The 23,738-nt window shown below is 44.3% G+C and overlaps 1 protein-coding gene across 4 annotated transcripts in view; it reads left to right on the top strand.

The window, feature by feature from the left end:
* The window catches only part of SI (sucrase-isomaltase), a 179,169-nt gene that overhangs the window by 54,007 nt on the left and 101,424 nt on the right, over positions 1–23,738 (top strand). For all 4 annotated transcript variants that reach the window (XM_033957601.1, XM_033957603.1, XM_033957604.1 and 1 more), the window contains 7 exons: positions 4,227–4,352; positions 5,472–5,603; positions 7,446–7,562; positions 8,118–8,231; positions 10,574–10,658; positions 16,552–16,669; positions 18,410–18,581. In XM_033957601.1, the coding sequence (XP_033813492.1) occupies positions 4,227–4,352; positions 5,472–5,603; positions 7,446–7,562; positions 8,118–8,231; positions 10,574–10,658; positions 16,552–16,669; positions 18,410–18,581 (864 nt within the window). The remainder of the gene's footprint in view (positions 1–4,226; positions 4,353–5,471; positions 5,604–7,445; positions 7,563–8,117; positions 8,232–10,573; positions 10,659–16,551; positions 16,670–18,409; positions 18,582–23,738) is intronic.

Below are 23,738 nucleotides of genomic sequence, written 5' to 3'. Positions count from 1 at the left end.
CCCAGGTACGTTAGATAGATTGTCAGCCCACCGGGACAGGTAGGGAAAATGCTTGAAGTACCTGTATGTAAACCACTTAGATCAGTGTTTTTCAACCTTTTTACGCCCGTGGACCGGCAGAAATAAAATAATTATTTTGTGGACCGGCAAACTACTAGGACTACAATTTAAAAACCCCGTTTCCGCCCCATCTCCGCGAGCTCGGCCACCTCAGTAACTATAGAAAAATAGACAAATATAGTGCAAAATATAGACAGCGGATATAAATTCTCAAAACTGACACGTTTTGATCACTAAATTGAAAATAAAATCATTTTTCCTACCTTTGCTGTCTGGTGATTTCATGAGTCTCTGGTTGTGTTTCCTTCTGTCTATGTATCCTTTCTTTCATTTCTTTCTTTCTGCACTCAGGCCCAAGAATTGTCACTCCCTCTTTCCTTCCTATGTCCTTAGTGCCCCCAGTGCCTTCTTCCCATGTCCTTAGTGCCCCCAGTGCTTCCTTCCCATGTCTTTAGTACCCCCAGTGCCTCCTTCCCATGTTCTTAGTGCCCCTTCCTGTCTTTAGTGCCCCCAGTGCCTCCTTCCCATGTCTTTAGTGCCCCCAGTGTCTCCTTCCCATGTCCTTAGTGCCCCTTCCTGTCTTTAGTGCCCCCAGTGCCTCCTTCCCATGTCTTTAGTGCCCCCAGTGTCTCCTTCCCATGTTCTTAGTGCCCCTTCCTGTCTTTAGTGCCCCCAGTGCCTCCTTCCCATGTCTTTAGTGCCCCCAGTGCCTCCTTCCCATGTTCTTAGTGCCCCTTCCTTTCTTTAGTGCCCCCAGTGCCTCCTTCCCATGTCTTTAGTGCCCCCAGTGCCTCCTTCCTATGTCCCTCTCACTGCCTTCCACACTTTGTCCCACCCCCACCCCCACCCCCGAAGCCAGCCTGCCTGCCTGTCTACCTCTCTCCCTCCCTCCCTCCCTTGCCAAAGCCAGCCTGCTTGCCTGCCTACCTCCTTCCCTCCCTGCCGCTCCAAAAAAAAAACAAAGCCTCCTTCCTTCCTTTCCCCGAGTTGGCTGCTATCTTACCACCCTGCTGCTGCTGCTAAAGCCGACAGGAAGTCTTCTTTCCGATGTCAATTGTGACGTCGGAGAGAACGTTCTGGGCCAGCCAGGCAGCAATCGGCTGGCCTAGAACGTCCTCTTCGACGTCAGAATTGATGTCAGAAAGAAGGTTTACATGAATTTATTCAGGTACTCAAGCATTTTTCCCTATCTATCCTGGCGGGGCAATGGAGGATTGAGCAGTGCAGGGTTTGAACCCACAACCTCAGGGTGCTGAAGCTGTAGCGCTAACCACTAGGCCACTCCGTTTAGATTCCTGTGTCATTTACAAGGTGGATTTTAAAAAAAAATTTGTTCCCAATGTATTTACATTTCAGGGGCAATTTGCCGAATTAAAAAGTAGCTGCAGCTTTTGCCCAAAATACTACTGCTTCTACTAATAATAATGATTAAAAAAATAACATCTGGGCCAAACCATTGCATCCTACCTGAGCATAATTCCAGGAAAGCCGCTATACTCACGTTACCCCCTCTCCTAAAGCTCCGGGTGGTGTCTACAGTATAGGCACTGGAATCGTGTCTACAGCAGGACACCTAATGGCACCTTACGCCTTGGTGCTTTAAGGGTGGAGCGGGATTTAGGTGACCGTAGGTAGGGTTAACAGATGTCCAGATTTCCCTGGACCTGTCGTTCTTTTGAGGACATGTCTGGGGTCCGGACGGCTTTTCAGAACCCGGACCAGCCGACGGCGCCAGACCAGCTTCCCCGTTCATTCATTTCATTGGCTAGCGGAGCTCGTGCATTTGTTTTAAAAAGTGTCTAGGCGAGTGTTCTCGCTAGCTGCTGAGCGACGTGCAGGAAACACGGCGACAGAAAAGAGGCGACCAGCCGTTGATGCCGGCTTACTCTCGCGCTGCGTAGCAAAACTTTGGCGTGCAGGAAATAGTTAATATGCAATATATACATTTTTAAATAAATAAATAGAACAGGCTGGCTTCTGCAAGCTCACCACTACTCACCCTACATTTTGACTTGCAAAGGAGGGGAAGTGAGAAGAAAACCATTCTCATCTTCCCAGTTACGATGTGCTTGCTAGTTTCCATAATTTACCGGTAGCTACTTTTAGCAATTTGAAGATCCATTCCCGGAAGGAATAGGTCAGAGAAGGAACATCGGTTGGAAAGAGCACACACACTGTTTTACCCTCCATGGGCATCCACACAAAAACAGAGGCTCCAAACTGCAGGGTTACTTTTAGAAGGTAATTTTCAGAAGCATTTCCATGGAAACGTGCTTTCATAACATTTTCTGCTTGGTATATAGTAGGAATGCCAAATTGTTAGTGTGCATTCGGTTCATTAGAAACCCTTAAAATTTTTTTTATAAGCGCTAAACTGATTTAAAGCTCATCAAGCTATGAATTAATGTACCATAAGTCTATTAGTGTATGTTAAAATGTTCTAACGTTTGTAAAAAAAAAAGCTATTATTAAAATGAATGTGTGAAACAAACAAAGTCTGGGAAAAAAAACCAAACTCTAAACTGAAAATAAACAAAAAAGTTCCTTTGCACATTTCCCTAATGCATAGAAATACTTAGGTGTATATACATTTACCCAGACTGAGGGTAGGCTTTTCTGGGGAAGGAAAGGACAAGGCGTTTTGTATTTGAAATGTAGATGCCTAAATTAAGGACAAAATGGGAAGTAAATTCAACTGCACATCTAATAGCAAGAAAAGAAGCAGATACACATCTACATTATCATTAACCAAATACTTGGCCAAGAAAATATACATGTACCGTTTATACTCAAATATGAACCGGTCCGGAAATAAACCAAACTAACCTTTTCCCCCCCCAAATAGGGGGAAAAAAGGTTCACTCAAATATAGGGTTTCCAGGGGCATAATCCATTCATCCAATGTTACTAATTGATTGATTATTAACAGCCAGTCATTGATTGTTAATGACTCATTATCTAATTTGTTTGCAATTGGAGCTAAGGATCATGCACAACTTTGGGTGTTCAAATTTTATAAAGGCCTTTTTATTCTACTAATTTGGCTGTCATAAAATTACCCAAATGGTGACAGGGGTAAGTGCAATGAAGGAATGTATTTTTATGCAATCTTCCTGTTGCTGTGTTCTGTAGCCGAGTTTTGGTGGATCAGAAATGCTAGGATTACCAGATTTAAAGATGGACAAACCCGGATGTATGGCCCCGCCCTGTTCGGCTCCCTAGCTCTGCCTTGTTCTGCCTCAGCCCTGCCCCAGTCCATCTCATGCTCCATCCTGTTCCCACCTCCAGCCCCTCCCCATTCTGCCTCCAGCCATGCCCCCAAAAGCCGCTTCTCTTTTTCCCGATCTCCAAGCTGTGTCTGGAGGGCCTCCAGCATCTGTGGATGCGTGTGAGGCCCTCCAGACAAGGCCAGAGTTTGGGGCTTTACAAAACCTGGACAAACTGCTGAGTTTTGGAAAGTCCATCTGGGAACCCGGACAGTCCTCTAAAAAGAGGACATATCTAGGTTTTCCCAGATGTCTGTTGACCCTAAGAAATGCAAATGCTTCATAATATACTTGTACACATGTATGTTATGTGCTAACATTTACACTTGGTCCCAGTTTCCCTTAGTGTTTTAGAAAGACAAATTGGTGCTTATATACAGGACTGGCTCAACCTATGAGCCAGATGAGGCCCTGACCCAAAGCATCGGTGATAAAGGGCTCCAAAACACCAGTCTGGCATCTCTCCCTCTCTCTTCCTTCCCCTCTGCATGTGGGGAAGGAGAGATGCTGGATTGGGAGTCAATATTTTGGTGTCCTTTATCACCAACATTAGGGAGGAAGACTTGAGATAGAGGGGGGAGATAATAGATCAAGGGAGGGGGGAAGGGTATGCCAATGCAAAAATTCACTCAGGGTTTCACAGTCCTGTTTATGTGCTCATATCTTTATAAAACAAGCTTCATTTAAGCAGTTATTTGACCTCTGAACCTAGGCAACTTAAAAAAATATCCCTCCACGTGTCCCACAAATAGAAAAATAACTGGCCCCAGGCCTACTCAAAATAATATTCATCTTTTGTATGACGTATGCAAAATTCTTTAATCTTGACTCTTAAGATTTTGGGGATTTAAAATCCAGACGTAGTTTAATTATAATGGATTTTTATGCATTGTCTTTCAGCTTATTGGAAGACCAATGATGCCTGCTTATTGGTCTCTAGGATTCCAGATAAGTCGTTGGGGTTACCAGTCTCTGGATGAAGTGAAACAAGTTTTAGAGCGGAACAGAGCAGTTGGATTACCATATGTAAGTACCTAAAAAATAAAACGTCAAATTCAGCTTTGTTTTCTAATGTGGCAATAAATTTGGCCATTTTGTATTATTTGAATTTTTGGCCCTACATTAGAGGTGTGCATGAGGATGGGGTTGATGGGAAACCCACAGGGATAGAGAAGAAAAAAAAAATAAATTATTACTGCGGGGAGAGGATGGATGGAAAGAGAACAGGAGTGAAAGGGGATGGGGAATAAATTATATCCCCTTGCACACCTCAACCTGCGGCCTCGGAACTTCCTTGTGTACCCGCCTGCCCATCCAGTCCAGCATCAACTCACCTCCCCCCTCCCCTGACCCAATATGGCTGCTCTCCACCACCCACCCACTACCTACCTTTAAAATAAATCTTTGGCATTGAAGGCCAGTGGCAGCCATATAGAAAGGTTATATGCGGCCTGCACTAGGCCTTTCCCTCTGACCCGGCCCACCTCTTTTGTTGTGTCTTCCTCTTTCAGAAGGTGTAGGCCAGATCAGACGCAAAGGCCCTGTGTAGGACACAGGCAGCCTTTCTATATGACTGCCGCTGGCCTTTAGGGCCGAAGACTGACTTTAAAGGTAGGCAGCAGGCAGAAGGGAGAATGTGTCCTTTTAAAGCCATATTTCCAGCATTAAACATATGTTAGGGCTTAAGGTAACTTAATAAAAAGGCTTTTATATTTTTGTCAAACAATAGCCAAGGTACTGAAAAGCATTTTCATATCAGACATTTTGAAACTATTCATCTGTATTCTGATGATTTATCAAAATTGGTGGTGGAAATTGCATTTGCCGCAGTCCATTCTTGTAACTACATGGAAATAAATATTCTACTTCAGTGGTTCTTAAACCTGTCCTGGGGGACTCCCAGCCAGTTGGGTTTTCAAGATATCCCTAATGAATATGCATGAGGCAGATTTTCATGCCTGTCACCTCTATCATATGCAAATCCGTTTCATGCATACTCATTAGGGAAATCTTGAAAACCCAACTGGCTGGGGGTCCCCCAGGACAGATTTAAGAACCACTGTTCTGCTTTAAGAGGCAATGTCTCAAAATACATATAGATTTGAGCATCACTTTATTTTTAATGTCAATTGTATTGTCTTTCAGGATGTCCAGTTCACTGATATTGACTACATGGAAAATAAAAAAGACTTCACAATTGACCTTGAGAAATTTAAGGACCTTCCTGCTTTCGCTGAGGATCTTCATGCCCATGGACAACATTACATAATTATACTTGTAAGGGAATAGACTTAGTAGATAAGGACAGGTTGTTCACCCTCTCCAAGGTAGAGAGAACGAGAGGGCACTCTCTAAAATTGAAAGGGGATTGATTCCTTACGAACATAAGGAAGTTCTTCTTCACCCAGAGAGTGGTAGAAAACTGGAACGCTCTTCCGGAGTCTGTCATAGGGGAACACACCCTCCAGGGATTCAAGACAAAGTTAGACAAGTTCCTGCTGAACAAGAATGTACGCTGGTAGGGCTAATTTCAGTTAGGGCGCTGGTCTTTGACACAAGGGCCGCCGCGTGAGCGGACTGCTGGGCACGATGGACCAATGGTCTGACCCAGCAGCGGCAGTTCTTATGTCCTTAATTCTCTCTTTATTTTTAAGGGGCCCTTTTACTATAAGGCATTAAACAGGCTACTATAGGACGCTTTAAAAGGTGGCCTCCAATGTACAGAGATCTATGAAAATACCAAGTAGAGTGGAAAGAGTAGATGTGAATTGCTTGTTTCCAGTTTCCAAAAATACTAGAACTATGGAACATGCAATGAAGCTACTAAGTAGGAAATTTAAAAAGAAAAAAACCCAGAGTACATATTTTGTCACTCAATGTGTAATTAAATTTGGAAATTCATTGCTAGAGAATGTGGTAAAAGCAATTGGATTATCAGGGTTTAAACATGGTTTGGATAATTTCCAAAACGAAAAGTCCATAAGCCATTATTAAGATGGACTTGGGAAAATCCACTACTTATTCCTAGTATAAGTAGCATAAAATATGTTCTATTTTGGGGGGTTCTTGCCAGGTATTTGTGACCTAGATTGGTGACTGGTCCCCAAATCCTAAATAAGCTTAGGAGGAGATGCAACTTCTAATGTTGATCTTTTAGAACATAGACATATAGGCCCGAATTCTGTATAGGATGACTGGTCTCAGAAGCCGATGGGCATCCTATACATAATTGCGCCTAAGCCCGCCTAAAATGAACCCGATTCTCTAACCGAAAGCCATGTTACAAACGCCGGTTAGAGAATCGGGTTGCCACTGAACTTATCGCAGCAAGGTTTAGTGGCAACCCATCCCCACCCCCTGCGAATACTACCAGCAGGATGGATGCCCAATCCCTCCTGCTGGAACCCCCATGCCCTCTATAGATTTGCAGCAGGAGGGATGCCCAATCCCTTTTGCCGGAACCCTCCCCCACCCCCTCGATAGATTGCCATCAGGAGGGATGCCCAATCCCTCCTGTCTGGCACCCTCCAACACCCTTCCATAGATCACTGGCAGGGGGGACGCCCAATCCCTCCTGCTGGAACCCCCAACCCCCTCTATAGATTGCCAGCAGGAGGGATGCCAAATCCATCTTGCCGGAACCCTCCCCCACCCCCTCGATAGATTGCCATTAGGAGGGATGCCCAATCCCTCCTGTCTGGCACCCTCCAACACACTTCCATAGATCGCTGGCAGGAGGGATGCCCAATCCCTCCTGCTGGAATCCCCCTACTCCCCTCCGTAGTTCAGCGCAGGGCCACCCCTCAAACCCACCCTCCACCCACACCCGGACCCCCACACCACTACTAGAACCCCTCATATCCCCACCCGACCCCATACAGACCCCCCTCTAACCTTTATTGTTGGCCAGCCAGCTGGGTGCGCTTTCCGGCTGGCCGGCAGGCCTGTCTCCATCAAAATGGTGGGCCTGCCCCATTGTGGGATGCACCGGCGAGGGGCCTAAGGACACTGCTTGCAATTGTCACCAACAATACAACTGAGACTGATTTTTCTGAGAATATGTAACTTTAAAAAACTCTTGCAAAATTCTTAATATTTGTTTTAATTCATGTTCACTAGGATCCAGCTATTGCTGACACTCCTCTCGTCAATGGTACTTATGAAACTTATGACAGAGGAAATGAGAAGAGAGTATGGGTGTATGAATCCGATGGTAATGCACCGCTTGTTGGAGAGGTAACTTTGTAAACAACAATTCATATGTTGCAGAAATACATACATATAGGGCCTGATTCTATAAACAGGGACTAATCACGGATGCCTAGCGACACCTAACTTACCCCTCCCCCCCTTTAGTGGTTTTTAGCGCAGGCCGGCAAGCTGAATGCTCTGCACAGCTCCCGATGCTCATAGGAACTCTAGTTGTTCATCACCCTTAGTAACAATTTCAACGTACTCCTCGCGACCGCGTCATCTCTCCCGCTGATGTCACTCCCGGGTGCCGCGCATATGAAGCAACATCAGAGGGAGAGCCGAGGGAGTCGCGAGGAGCACATTGACGTTCTTGTTGCTCATGGCAGTGAAGAACTAGAGGAGTGGGGGAAGGGAAGGGCAGGTGGCGTGCGTGCGACAGGGGGATCGGAGAAGGAGAGGGGGGGCAAAGATGAGGGCGGGGAAGGGGTGCCTCTCACCCTCACTAAACCACTGTCTTGGGGGGGGTAGGTATACATCTGTTTTTTGGCTATCAATCACATAGATCACAAAATTCTGTTTACCATTTATTCCTTGCAGGTGTGGCCAGGAAGTACAGTGTTTCCAGATTACACCAATCCAGCTTGTAAAGAATGGTGGGTGGATGAATGCAAGAGGTTTTACGAGAAAGTGAAATATGATGGAATATGGATTGTAAGTATTTTTAATATATATATATATTTTGAAAGGTATGCTAAATATCCAGGCCTAGAAACACAGTCATCGGGGAATTCAATATATGGTGTTGAAACTTCAACGCCAAAGAAATTGAGTTTGAAGCACGCCCTTTATAGAACAGCATTAAGCAAGGTTCTGGGATCTAACTTTTGAGTGCCCAATTTTTTGGAATGCCCCCAGGCATGGTCACTTTTCAGATATATGCAATTGAAGTTAGGCGCCACGGTTTGTAGAATATGAGTCGGTGAGATGAGCACACAAATATGAGCATCAATAATTAGTTGCTATTATCCAACAAGTGATGTTTCTGAGCTCATTAATGTATTTTCACATGCATCTCTTGTGTATGGACAATTTCCTGGAGGAAAAGTTCATAGTCTGTTATTGAGAAAGACATGGGGGAAGCCACTGCTTGCCCTGGATCGGTAGAATGGAATGTTGCTAGTCTTTGGGGTTCTAGAATGCTGCTACATCTTCCGGAAGAAACTGAAAACCCATCTTTTCGATACATAATCTCCCTCTCCCACCGCTCTCCCTACTTCTCCCTTCTTCTACTTCCCCCTCCTCTTCTCACCCCTCCTACCTCCCCCTCCCTCTCCTCCTCCCCTCTCCCCTCCTCTTCTCCTTTTGATGTTGCCTGAATAGGTATGCATGACGCACAAATAGAAGATTAGATTAGATTCTGGAATGTTGCTACTCTTTGGTTTTTGGTCAGGTACTAGTGACCTGGATTGGCCACCATGAGAATGGGCTACTGGGCTTGATGGACCATTGGTCTGACCCAATAAGGCTGTTCTTATGTTGCATAAAGTTGGACACAGAATTTGGGTCTGATAAATAGTATCTGGGCAGCGACTTATTAAAAAAAAACCAAAAAATCTGTCACCGTTTATAAAATCAGGCTCTATCTGGATAATGATTTGAATATCTGCATATTTTATGACTTCAAAAACATAGAAACCTGATGGCAGATAAAGGTAAATGGCCCATCCAGTCTGCCCATCCACAGCATCCACTTTCTCCTCCTCTCCCTATTGGCTAAGGCTCATTACACCTGCATTGTGAGGTCATAGAGCCATTATGGTTATAGAAACATAAAAGCATGACCGCAGGTAAAGGCCAAATGGACCATTCCATTTGCCCCATCTGAAGCATCCACTATCTCTTCCTCTCCCCAGGAGGATGAGGCAATCGAATATTGACCCAAGCTATTTTAGTGCACTCAGATTATCTTCTTTCAAACTGGCAGCATTTCTTGCTCACAAAAGCTGGCAAGCTAGCAAAGAAACGCTGCCAGTTTTGAAGGAAGATACTCTGATTTGCTTTGTGGACTGGAAATGCTGACTGGCAGGGGCTGTGTTTGTCTATCCCCTGCAGTTATTACTCCTGACACTGCCTGTGGGCAAAACATGGCCACCTTGGGTGCGGGACTGGTCTGCTTATTTTTTTGTTTTTTTAAAATTTTTAACTAGTGTTTAAGCCCGTTACATTAACGGGTGCCAGTAAAGCCTCCTTCCCTCACATGTCCTCTATTTTCAGCCCCAACTCCAAACCCATATTTACCCTCCCCCCCAGTCCCCATCTCCCATCTTTTCCCTTTCGGCTTCCAGCCCCAGCCCCCTTTTTTCACCAGCAGCATTTCCCTCCCCCTCCATTTCCCTGTGCAGCAGAATTCCCTCCCCCTCCACTTCCCTGTGCAGCAGCATTTCTGTTTGTTTCTGGCCGGCTCCCTTACAATCCCTTGCCGAAGTTATTTTTGAGTTTAAAGCTGCCGCCGCAGCTCCTCTCACGATCCGCGCCTGCGTCGGAAGCCTTCTTTCTGACGTGACATCAGAGAGACTTCCGACGCAGGTGCGGCTCATGAGAGGAGCCGCAGCGACGGCTTTGAACTTAAAAATAACTTCGGCAAGGGACTGTAAGGGAGCCGGCCAGACCACGGGCCGCGCTGTGTTAGACGGAGTGAGGGTGGGAGGGGGGGAGTCGCCTCCGTGGGTCCCTGCTTAAGGTGCCTCCGCATGCGCAGAAGAAACCACCGCCGACTCCTTCTACTGCGCATGCAAAGCCACGGAGCTGCAGAGCATGGATCATGCAGGTAGGATTGCACATGCACGCTTAGGGTTTTATTATTAGTGATTCTGTACATATCCTTGCCTCTCATTTCTACAATCAGGAGCAATTACTGATTCTTTCTTTTCTTATTCAGGTTATTTTAAATTTTCTTTAATGTTAAAACTGTTCAATTTGGACAGGTCTACGGCTGTGTATTTTCTTCTGTAAACAGGATATTATTGTTGTGTTTTTTTTTCTTTTCATTTCAGGACATGAATGAAGTATCTAATTTTCTAAAGGGTTCTAAGAAAGGATGCGCAGATAACAACTTAAATTACCCTCCTTTTGTTCCCAGTAAGTCAATATTTGTAATTGAATCACAATAATCCTAAACTCTTTGGGATTTATAGTGTCACTGGTGTCACAAGGGGAACCATTTCTTACACACACCAAAAAAAAAAAAATCTCCATTTTCTTAGTTGCTACTGAGTTAATTAATAGTATTGATCATGCTTCATCAGTCATAGCTTTAGGTGTGCACAAAGTCTTATTAACATAACTAAATTGAAATTCTAATGCATGATCCAGTACTTAGAAGCCTCCAGTAACTTCAGCTCATTATCTCACTACATCCAGGAGTTCAATAAATTAGTACTTTTAGCTCACCTGCTGAGAGATGAAATGACAGTCGTTCCCATCATGAATATATGTCAGGCTCTCATGACAATAACCAACAATTTTTTTTCTTTATCTCATATAAAAATTGTACTCCCTCGATCGGTTTCTTATGGCAGCGACTGACAAACGGTGAGACGAGGCAGAGAGAAAATAATGAGCAACTTCTGGACTATGTAAACTGAAAGCCTATTGTTCAAAAGTCTTAAACGGTAGTTTTCCGTGGCTGCTATTTATTACGCTGCCGTGCCGATCATTTAGGGAGGAATTCATTAAGGAGCACTAACTGACTTAGCACATGCTAATTAGATTAGCATGCGCTCAATGCCACGGCTATCAGGACAGGAATGGAAAACGAAGATGAAAATGTTATAATGCCCTTGTATCATAAGAACATAAGAATATAAAAACATAAGAATTGCTGCTGCTGGGTCAGACCAGTGGTCCATCATGCCCAGCAGTCCGCTCACACGGCGGCCCTCTGGTCTAAGACCAGCACCCTAACCGAGACTAGCCCTACCAGCGCACATTCTTGTTCAGCAGAAACTTGTCTAACTTTGTCTTGAATCCCTGGAGGGTGTTTTCCAGCTTTCTACCACTCTCTGGGTGAAGAAGAACTTCCTTACGTTTGTATGGAATCTGTCCCCTTTCAACTTTAGAGTGCCCTCTTGTTCTCCCTACCTTGGAGAGGGTGAACAACCTGTCCTTATCTACTAAGTCTATCCCCTTCAGTACCTTGAATGTTTTGATCATGTCCCCTCTCAATCTCCTCTGTTCGAGAGAGGAGAGGCCCAGTTTCTCTAATCTTTCGTTGTACAGCAGCTCCTCCAGCCCCTTAAAGATGTTAAAGAGCACGGGTCCAAGCACCGAGCCCTGCGGCACCCCACTGGTGACGCTCTGTGGTACGGCTGCAACTCGAATACTCTGTGCGGTTCTGATCACCACATCTCAAGAAAGCCATAGCGGGTTTAGGGCTAGATTCACAAAGGGCACGGATCGGATCCGATCCGTGAGGGATCCGATCTGATCCATGTCCAGTGGGCTGATTCATGAATCGCTCTCATGCAAATGAGGGTGATCAGAATCAACCCCCCCCCCTCCCAATCCGACTGTCGGGATCGCTCTCTAGTGATCCCGACGCATGCGCAGACCATCTGTAGATGGTCTGCGCATGCTTAAGAGCAGCGACCTTTTTTTTAACTTTGCTTTTGTTTCTTTTTTTCTTCACGAGCCCGTGGTTTTAACCCGCGGGTTAAAACCATGGGCTCGCAGTGCAGGGAAGGCCAGGAAAGATTTGGGGCGACAGCGGGGCGGCAGGAGAAGAACAGGAGATTCGGGGCAGGCAGGAAAGGGCAGGAGATCGGGGCTGAGAGCAGAGAAGCAGGGCGGCAGAAGGCAGGGCAGTCGGAAAGGACCTCAGCGACTGGTCCTCAGCAGTCGCTTATTTTTGGATCGACCAGCCCAGTCGATGTTGCTTTTTTTGTATTAGTGAATCGTTTCCTGCCTGCATTTGAATGCCGTTCCCCCTCATTTGCATGTGCAGATCGGAGGATGATCGAGACAGAGGTTAGTGAATCGGGTCAGAGGGAAATCGGGTCATAAAAGGGTCGCTAAGTGGTCGGAAGTTGATCAGTGGGCTTAGTGAATCTAGCCCTTAGAAAAGGTACAGAGAAGGGATGAGACGACTTCCCTATGAGGAAAGGCTAAAGCAGCTAGGGCTCTTCAGCTTGGAGAAGAGGCAGCTCAGGTGGGATATGATAGAGGTCTAGAAAATATTGAGTGGAGTGGAAAGGGTAGACGTGAATCGATTGTTCACTCTTTCCAAAAATACTAGGACTAGTGCAAAAAAGCTGCTAAATAGTAGATTTAAAATAAACCGGAAAAATATTTCTTCATTCAACGTGCACTTGAACTCTAAAATTCATTGCCAGAGAATGTGGTGAAATCAGTTAGCTTAGCGGAGTTCAAAAAAAAGACTTGGATAATTTCCTAAATATGAAATCCATAGGCCATTATTGAGATGGCTTGGGGGAAATTCATTGCTTATTCCTAGGATAAGCAGCTTAAAATCTGTTTTACTATTTGTGATCTAGTTAGGTACTTGGCACCTGGATTGGCCACTGTTGGAAACAGGATATTGGGCTTGATGGACCTTCGGTCCGTCCCAGTACGAAAATTCTTATGTCCATTATGTTCCTATGTTTGTCTTAGCATTTAGCACATGCTAACATAGTTAACACATTATCACAAGCTAATTGGCGGAACATTTTAAATGAACAGCTGAATATCAGCTGGGACCCACATAAATTCCAAAGGCATGTCCAATCATACCTGGACATTTAGGGCCATAATCTATAAACAGCGTCCCGATTTTAGGCAGCGGTAGGCGTCCTATCACTGTCTAACCAGCCAACTGGGATGCATCTTTTCTAAAAAGAAAACCAACAATCCGAGGCAGGCCGCCTACATTGTAGACGTCTGTTGCAGTTGAGGTAGATGTGTAGGGAAGCTTTAGCTCACCCAAGGCTGGGCATGGGCATGGGCATGGTTTTACCTAGGCACCTGAAATGTATGCCATTGAAATGCTGGCCTACATTTCAATTAGACGCGGCCACTAAACTGACCGCGAGAAGGAAATCTCCTTGCCGTGATCAGCTGAGTGGCCGCAGCAGGGAATCCCCGAGCCCCACCATAAGTCGGCCAGAAGGAGGGATGCCTACTCCCTCCCGCCGCCATCCTCAAACCCCCTCCCCCAACACACACACACACACACACACTGTCTGCAGCAGGAGGGATGCCCACTCCCTTCTGCTGCAAAATGTGAAACAATCCCTGGCAGGAGGTATGCCCAAATCCTCCCATGGGAGTGGCTTTAGGTATTTGGCCAATCGGAGTCTTAGGCCACTCCCAGTGCATCCTAGAATCCACTGGGAAGGAGGCCTAAGATTCCAATTGGCTCAGTTGCCTAAAGCCCTTCCTATAGAAGGGGCCTTAGGTGCCAGGCCAATCAGGGCCTTAGGCCCTTCTTTGGTGCATCCAAGGATGCACCTGGAAGGGGAAGGCCTATAATTCTGAAGAGGCAGGCCTGCTGGCCGGTGGGAGTAGGCATCCCTCCAGCCAGCCTTCCTTTTAAAGGTACAGGGATGGGTCCGGGTGGGCTTTTGTGGGTTCGGGGTTACATTCATCTTTTTCCCTACCTGTCCGGGTGGGCTAATACTCTGTCCAATACACCCGGGGCAATGGGGGATTAAGTGACTTGCCCAGGGTTACAAGAAGCTGTGTTGGTTTTGAACCCACAACCTCAGGGTGCTGAGGCTGTAGTTCTAACCACTGCACCACACTCTCCCCCTAATGTTAGACATTAGTGAGGATTCACCCTAACTTCTAACAAATTAATGCTGACTTTTATTAAACTGCGGTAGAGGTTTCTATCACAGTCCGGCAAGGTAAATGAGGAATTGGAGAAGGATTGGATCGTTAGGGAGGGTAGAGTAGGATAAAAACTGGGGGAGGAGAGTTAGAGCAGAATCAAAAATTGGGGGGTGGAGTTGAAGGGATATTAAAAACTGGGAGTGAGATAGAGGAGGGTCATAATGGTGGTGGATAGATGAGGGTTGAAACCATGTGGTTCAAGGTCACAAGAGGACTGGATCCACATGGTGGGGGGCATCAGAGGGTCAGCTGGCACCCTAGAGCATTTTTCAGCACTTTATTTCTCAGCACCTTAGCACTTTATATTCTTTGAGTCTTGGGAGATAGTTAAGGGTTAGTTCTACTGGAAAAAATGTTTTGTTGAAATTGATATACACACGGACAATGTGATGTATGAGGCAGTCCTTATTTAGACTTAAGGTCTAGTGCTAGTCACTAATGAGTTCCTGCCTGAGCCAATTAGTCTCTCGTGTGGTATCACCAAGGCTCATACTGATGTCCATTATTTAAAGATAATCTTACTATTTCTTTACTTTTCAAATATATTCTCCAAACATTTTTTCCACAAGAACTAGAGTTCTGTCCAGTTGGTTCTTGGGAATTTAGTTTTGTTTTTACTGGCAGATTATTTCTCAGGGTTATAGTGGTTGAGCTACCCTAGAGGTTACGCAGGTATCAGCCAATATTCAGTACTGGTACCTGCATAGCTAAACAATTACATAACTCCTGGCTTCTCCCCAGAACATCCCGTTCCTGCCTAAATGTAAGACAGCTGCTTAGTAATAATATTCAATGGCACTGCCCAGTTAAAGGTCACTGAATATCAACAGCCAGCCCACCGGGCATGATTTAAGCGGATAGAAACCTCTCTTGCCCACTTAAATCACTTCGATTATTGACCCCTTAGAGTTATGTATTCATTATAAGCATGCAAATGATTTATTATTTAATACTTTAATTTTCTAGTAAAATATGTCTGTGCACTCTGTTAATTATAGACACAATATAAAACCAGATTGTATCATATAGGGTAATGTAACAGTCCTATAGCTTTTAGGCTTATTAATGGCCAAAAGAAATAGTGTTCATTAAAACAGGTAAAGAGCTGATTGACATTTACAACTCTGAAACATTGATCCTGAGTGAAAAAAAAAATCAAAGCGTAATAAAATCAATATATCATAATCTAATTCAACTTGCAATGTAAATGATAAAAAGCAATAAATGTTCTCTGTTCTTGAAACATAATACAAAATCTGGACCCCGGTTAGGTTACACAGGTTAGACTGTTCTACTGGTACTGTCATCTAGACATTGGGACGCTGGATCATTTGTTGTTCTATTGTCCTTTGATACTTAACTTTTGGAGGTCAATATGGGGTAGAATTAATAACATTTTGGAATCATCAATTCCACTAACGTATGAGGCGGTCATTTGTGGAACATTATTACATGTCAAGCCCCCTATGGATCAATATAAAGGCCATTTTTTCTTTATCATGACCGGGATAGCCATGCAATTGGAAGAACTACGATCGTTTAAATTTTCCTTTCTGGTGGGCAAATCTTTGCTCTAGCTATAGATTTGAAAGGATGACCGCTGATAGTTTGGGGCACAGTAATATATTTAAACGGGTATGGGGCCCGTTGACGTTATATTTCTTCACTATAGTAGATCTTTGAGTAGGAGTCAGTTTTTGCTTGTTTTCATACACATTCAGGGAAGAGGGATTGGGGGGATTATTTATGTTTTAATTTTGTTCTTTGAGTAATTATAGTTGGGATGGGTGGGATGATGGGAGGATATTATTGATTAGAATAGGGTAAGGTTTTTGCGATAATCTATGTTTTTTGTGTTTTATTGGTGGGAGAAAATGGTTGGTTATGATTACTTGTAAGTTGAATGTGCTTTTTATTGCATTATTATGTTACATTTTTATGTATTGACCTATTGAAGTTTGGAAAATTAATAAAGAATAATAAAAAAAAAGAAACATAAGACAAAATCTGAGAAGAAAAAAAAAAAAAATTCAGCCCATGGTTTTGAATTAATATATTTCCAAATTTAAAATCCTGGATAAAAAAAAAGTCTAGAAAAATAAACAAACTAATATTAATTTCCCATGATTTTCTTTTTAAGGAATTATGGATGGAGTTATGTATTCAAAAACCTTATGCATGGATGCAAAGCACTACAGTGGAACGCACTATGACCTTCACAGTGTATATGGGCATTCAATGATCCTTGCAACTGAAGAGTAAGACTTGCTTGTTCCGTCTAATAAATTAAGACACATTTGATTAATTTACTTGAATTTTTAGGGCCTGTTTTATGAAGCCGCACGGCAACGGCCCCGAAGCTCTTTAAGGGCTCCTTTTCCAAAGGCGTGCTAGCGGTTTTAGCGCGCTAAAATGCCGCGCGTGCTAGCCGCTACCGCCTCCTTTTAAGTAGGCGGTAATTTTTCAGCTAGCGCACGCTAATCTTGTATGTGCGCTAAAAATGCTAGCGCGCCTTAGTAAAAGGAGCCCTAAATCTCTATGGGCTTCGGGGCCGTTTCCGCAGCTCAGTTGCTAGCGCAGCTTCGTAAAACAGGCCCTTAGTGTAGCTATTGTAAAAGGAAACTGATATATAACGCCATTACGAACAATGCAAACAGCTTTGGATTCTTTGAGGATACGGTAATGGAAAACAGAGTAACTCAAACTATCAATCTTAAAAAAACACACACACTTTTCCCTTTGCGTGCATGCAAACGCCAAGGCCCTCTTTTACAAAGGCGCGCTAAACGTTTTAGTTGCGGATTTAGCATGCGCTAAATCAACACGTGGGCTGACCGCCAACATGTCTGTAGGATAACATGCACGCATTAGCGTTTAGCGTGTGTTCAGCGGGTGCTAATATTTAGCACACGTTAAAAAGCTTAGCACACCTTTGTAAAAGAGGGGGGGGCAAGTGATTTGAGCCATGATCCATTATGACTGATATGAAGAATTAAAGCCCTCCGTTACAAAGCCGTGTTAGCATTTATAGCGCCAGCTGTGGTGGTAACAGCTTGGACGCTCATAGGAATGCTGGATAAGGGGAGCAGTGAAGGGGTGATGGTGGACACAGGGAAGGTAAAAGGAAGGGAGAATGGGTGGATAGCCAAGAAAAAAGAAAGACAGAAAGAAAGACAGAAATGCAGAAAGCGGCTAAGGAGAGAGAGAGAGAAAGAAATAAAGACAGACACACACACATATATTCTAGCACCCGTTAATGTAACGGGTTATAAGACTAGTGAAGATATAGTTAAATATCCTCTTGAGAACGTGTTAAAAATAATAATTACCAGCTTTTTATGATTATCCAAACTGTGCACAAATAACAAAAGAAAGTACCATTGAGATGTTTCCTATTTGTATGTAGTTATGTTTATATTTATTACAACTATTTGATATAAGGCTTGTTTTGCTCAGGAGTGATCCCCAGTCTCTCTTACTTATGTCAGCTCTATTCTCAAAATGGCTGCTATAACTTCTTGCAGCAATCTCATAAGATTTACACTAGAGGTATTGGCAACCATTTTGAGAGCACTTGGGGATCAGTCCTGCCCTGACTATACCCCTAGTCTCCAGAGATTGTATGATAGGCCCAAAAGGAGTATCTACAGGTAGAATAGGCAACTCCTGTTTGGAGGGGAGGGGAAGAGAGGAAGACAAACAGGACAATGCACAATTTTCCACTTACACCAAAAACACATGGTTTCAGCCAAAACAGAAACCATGGTCATGGTCTTTTGGCCGAAACCATGAGCATCGCCTTTGGCTGAAATGGAAACCGGGCAGAAAAAGGATTGTGGGTCAGTTTTGGCACCATAACCATAACTGAAAATGACATTTGGTCGGCCTCTAAGTATTATAATATGTAACAATGAAACATGAACACTGCATGAATGTATGAAACAATATTTGCTTCTATGAAAACAATAATAGATTTCAATACAGTTCATTTTTTTTAGGGCTATTAAAGCCGTTTTCCAAGAAAAAAGAAGCCTCATTTTCTCTCGTTCTACCTTTGCTGGATCAGGAAAATACTCTGGACATTGGCTTGGTGATAATGCAGCCAACTGGAATGATATTAAATGGGCTATACCAGGAATGTTGGAATTCAACCTCTTTGGGATACCTTATGTAAGCACTTTTGATAACACTAGGCCTTTGATCTCTGTTTTTGTCTTTAGTTATTGTCCTATCGTTGCGTAAAGTGCACTATTGATAGTTATTGTGTGTTATTAATAATAATAATTTATTTTTTTTATATACTGCTAAGCCAAAAAGTTCGAAGCGGTTTACAACAAGGACGATTAATACATACAGTTTGAATAGGAATAACATAAGAGATGAAATAAGCAAATAAAATTGGAATAGATCGGTTAAAACAGGAGATTTTATGTAAAAACACGGAAAGTATTAAGGCGTCAACCTATCAAACAGATGGGTCTTTAGCAGTTTTCTGAAATCAAAATAAGAAGTAGCCTCTAACATAGTTTTTCCAAATACCGTATTCAATTTAGCGGCCTGGAAAGCGAAAGTTCTCTCAAGAAACTTCTTGTATTGACAGGATTTAATAGAGGGATAGTTAAACAGATTAATCCTACGTGTACCGTATTTTCACGCATATAACGCGCGCATTATACACGATTTTACAAACCGTACAATAACCATGCGCGTTATATGTGTTGAGCACGTTGTACAAATTTATTTTTTCATTCTGATCCGGCATTCCCCCTGCGAACCGGCATCCTCCCCCCCGCTCGCGTCACCCCCCCTCCCCGGCGATCCTACATCCCCCCCAGCACCGCAAAGACAACTCTTACCCGATTGGGCACCGGCACCAGCACCAATGCACAGGATGTTCCAGTGCCAGTGCCCGAAGATCCTCCCTCGTTGGGTTGGGCTGGGCTGGGCGGTGCGAGAGAGATCCTCCTTCTTCCTGTGCCGGGCTGGACTGGGCTTTGAGCATTTGCGCATGCTCAAAGCCTTCTGGTTTTGTTCTCTCTGAGATAATCTCGGAGAGAGCGAGACCAAAAGGCTTTGAGCATACGCAAATGCTCAAAGCCCAGTCCAGCCCAGCACAGGAAGAAGGAGGATCTCTCTCGCACCGCCCAGCCCAGCCCAGCCCAACGAGGGAGGATCTTCGGGCACTGGCACTGGCACATCCTGTGCATTGGTGCTGGTGCCGGTGCCGGTGCCCATTCGGGTAAGAGTTGTCTTTGCGGTGCTGGGGGGGTGTAGGATCGCGGGGGGGGGGGGTGACGCGAGCGGGGGGGAGGATGCCGGTTCGGAGTAGGCGGGAGGAGGTTTTAGCATGCGCGGTGTACGCGTGTGCGCGCTATATTAAAATTTTATTACAAAAATGTCTGTTCCCCGCGCACTATACCCGTGTGCGCGTTTTACACGGGTGCGCGGTATATGAGTGAAAATACGGTACTCTTGTTAGGAAGACTCAAGAGAAAATGAGGAGCGAGATAGTCTGGTAACATACTAAAAACTGCTTTATAACAGATACTAAATAATTTAAACAGAACTCTGGACTCTACCAGCAACCAATGAAGTTTTTGATAAAAAGGAGTAATGTGCTCCCATTTTTTTTAATCCAAAAATGAGGCGAACAGCTGTGTTCTGAATCAGTCTCAGTTTCTTGAGTATTTTCTTATAAACCCCTAGATATATAATATTACAGTAATCCAGGATACTCAAATAGAAGACTGCACCAGCAGATGGAACGAGGAAAGAAAGTTAAACATGATAGGAGTGAAAATGCAGACAAACACATGTGGAGGGGCATAATCGAAAGGGACATCTAAGTCCGTTTACGTCCATTTCGCAAGTCGTCCAAAGTCAAAAAGAGCCTAAGTCCCATTTTCGAAAGAGACGTCCAACGTCTTTTGACTTACGAAAATCGTCCAGTTATACGTCCTGAAGATCTGATCGTCCAAGCCGCTAAAACGTCGATCTTTAAAGCACATTTTCGTCCAACTGTCCGTCCAAGTCCAAAACGTCTAGAACAAGCCCTGTTGGACATGGGAGGGGCCTGCAAAGTGATGGACAGAACACCCAGACAGGGCACCTAAATAGTGGAGTACCTTACAGGACACTATTGTGAACCTCACAAACAGGGAGCCATGGCTTCTCCTCACTACAGCTCCCTTATAGGTGTCGGTGAGCCCCCAAACCACCTCCAGAATCCCCTAGACCCACTTATCTACCACCCCAGTAGCCCTTATGGCTGCAGGAGCCACTTATACGCCAGTAAAAAAGGGTTTTGGGGGTGTATAGGGCAGTGCACATGTTTAAGTATCAATGCAGTGATTACAGGGGCTTATGGACAAGGGTCCTCCTCTCTATGGGTCCCTAACCCATCCCCAAGACGACTTAAGCTAGAACAGTGGTTAATGATACTTATTTGTCTGAATTAGAACATATTATTTATTTAATTTGTTTTCTGTTCCATTCTCCCCAAAGAGCTCAGAATGGGTAACAGGTTGACATACATATTATACCGTTAACAGATGTTCTGTATCTTCTCAAATATCATCTTTGGAAATTTCCATTTTGTTTTCATGGGAGATTATACACAAAACAAATTTTCTGGCTCTTTTCCTGAGGTTCTCTGCCCCAGTAGCCCCCCCCCCAAGGATTGCCTCAGCCCCTGGTGGTCCAGTGGGGGTTCCATTGGGTCAGAAGTGATGCCCGTTCCTCTCCATGGCAGCAGCTGCAGCATAATCACAAGACTGGGGTGAAAGATTGCAGCCGCCATATTGGATGCAATCGCAGCCATGGGAAAGAGTGAGCAGGCATCACTCCTGCTCCAGTGGAACCCTTCGAGACCAGTGTTTCCCAAGTCAGCCCTGGAGTATTGATAGTTAGATTTTGAGGATATTTACAATGAATATGCATGGAGATTTGCATATAACGGAGACAGCATATGCAAATCAATTTCATGCAAATCCATTGTGGATATCCTAAAAACCTGACTGGCAAGAGGGTACTCCAGGATTGATTTGGGAAACATTGCTCTAAACCACAAGGAACTGAGGAAAGCCCAAGGGAGCTCTCTTTTGGCAAACCAAACCCTACTTGGTTTCTCTTGCAGAATTGTAATTGATATTATAGATTTGGCGTTGTATATGCAGTGTTTACATTGGCATAGTCATTGTACCTAGCGCCTACATACAGTATGAGGCCAGTGGATATTTTTCAACCACCTACTGAGCATAATAGTCAATTTCTCAGCACTGCTCGATATCACAGATAAAGGTATCTTGATAAATGCATCTATTCATCTCATCTGGCTGAGGTAGTCTCTCCAATCTCATGGGCTCTGCACAAAGATAAGTGGATGTTTTATTCACTTATCTTTAAGTAAATTTTCAGCCATGCTGTCCTTTTAGATGGTCTCTATAAAACTTCACCTTTTTCATTTATCAGCTTTAACATAAATTTCAGCTCGTATTCATACATCTGCTCATAGTAATTTATCTAAAGACCTCAGTGGCCGCCTCTCAAAAGACCAGAATCATTTCGTTTTGAGATTATTGTAACCAGCCTCCTCATCAGTCTTTATCAGCTATTTTAATCAATTTCGCAGGATTCCAAATTCTCTTTGCAGTTTGTATATGTTAGTTAAATTTAGATACTCATCCTAGAAAGTATAGATTGGGGCCTTTAAAACCCTGGTCTATATTACAAGCACCTAAGTTTTAAGTTAAATGCACACTAATTCCTAGAAGCTAGTTAATATTATAATGTACAATAAATTTTTTTCAAAATATAAATTTTTATTATAAACATATATCAACCTTCCACAATACCCACGTAAAACCACATAAATATCTTAAAGTAGTTACATCAATTTCAGTGTTATAAACAGGACTATCCCCCCCTGCTAACACCCCAAAGCTCAAATGTTCATAATAAAAAAATCCACTCCGTTGTTGTGCTTTGCAATCTTGTTACCGTCTTTGGCAAAAGTTCTCAATATCTGCCCTTCTTGATTTCACTTGCACAGTTTCCCGTTGTTAAACCTTCTACTATATTAAGAGATTAGTCCAGGGGGTTCTGGCAGGAGGGTCTGGGCATCCCTCCTGCCGGAGGATGTCTCGGGGGAGGAGGGGATGGGTTCCCTGCCACGGACGTTAAATTGATTGCAGCAGGGAGATTCCCTTGCCGCGATCAGCTCAGTGGCAACATGATTCTCTAACCGGCGCCTGTGACATGGATGCCGGTTAGAGAATCATGGTGGTTAGGCAGGCTTAGGCGTCTGTCCGTGAGGACAGACGTGATTCTATATAGGACGCTCGTGTGTGATTCTCAAAAGTCTCTTAGGCGGCTTCTGAGACCGGGCGTCCTATACAGAATCCAGCCTTAAGTGCACCAAAGAAGATAGGTGCCTACTGCCCAATTAGGGGTTTTTTTTCTTTCAATTATGGGCTTGTTAAAGCTCATAATTGATGTCAATTCACTAATTAAGTAGGGCGCTTTTTTTTAGGCACCTCCTTATCTATAATAATAAAATGCTAAGCGCGCATGCGCACTCTTATCGCGTGTTCCCTGATCCCTGATCTGTAGGTCAGTGGTCGGCAGGAGCGTGCATGTGTGACTCCTCCTCCTGAACCCCAGACACGCTGACCGCCTTCGGTCCCGCTGGCCTCTCAAGCAGCGGTGGTGGCAGGGATGGCGGAAGCGTTACCGAGGCAGCTGTCGGCTTCAGGTATGTGCGGTGGCTGTCAGCGCCTGCAGGCCGCCGTGGCTGTCGGTACCTGCAGGCCGTGGTGGCTTGAGGCGGCTGTGGCGGAGAGCAGACGCGAATGGAGGTAAGGGGTGTTGCTGGACAGGGGAAGAGGTGCTGATGGACAGGGGGGGAGCAGAAAAAGGAAGGGAGGCCTACTGCTGGACAGGGGGAGCAGGAAAGAGGTGCTGCTGAACAGGGGGGAGGTAAAACAAAGGGAGAAGGGCTGCTGCTGGATAAGGGGGAGCAGTGAAGGGGTGGTTGTCAGACACAGGGGAGGTAAAAGGAAGGGAGAATGGTCAGAGGGAGCAGGCAAGGGGTGGTGGTGGACAGCCGAGGAAAAAGAAAGACAGAAATACAGAAAGCGGCTAAGGAGAGAGAGAGAAATAAATAAAGACAGACACACACACATATAATCTAGCACCCGTTAATGTAACGGGCTATAAGACTAATTAGTTTATAATCAACAGAATAATCGGTACAGAAAAGCAGGTTTAAGTAAATAGCCTCAAAAGTGTTATTTTTTGAAAAGATTTAGCCAGATGCTCTAAGGTCCA

The sequence above is a fragment of the Geotrypetes seraphini genome, chromosome 9, assembly GCF_902459505.1.
Source record: "Geotrypetes seraphini chromosome 9, aGeoSer1.1, whole genome shotgun sequence".
In the NCBI taxonomy this organism is placed as follows: domain Eukaryota; kingdom Metazoa; phylum Chordata; class Amphibia; order Gymnophiona; family Dermophiidae; genus Geotrypetes; species Geotrypetes seraphini.
This window is presented reverse-complemented; position numbering and strand designations above follow the sequence as displayed.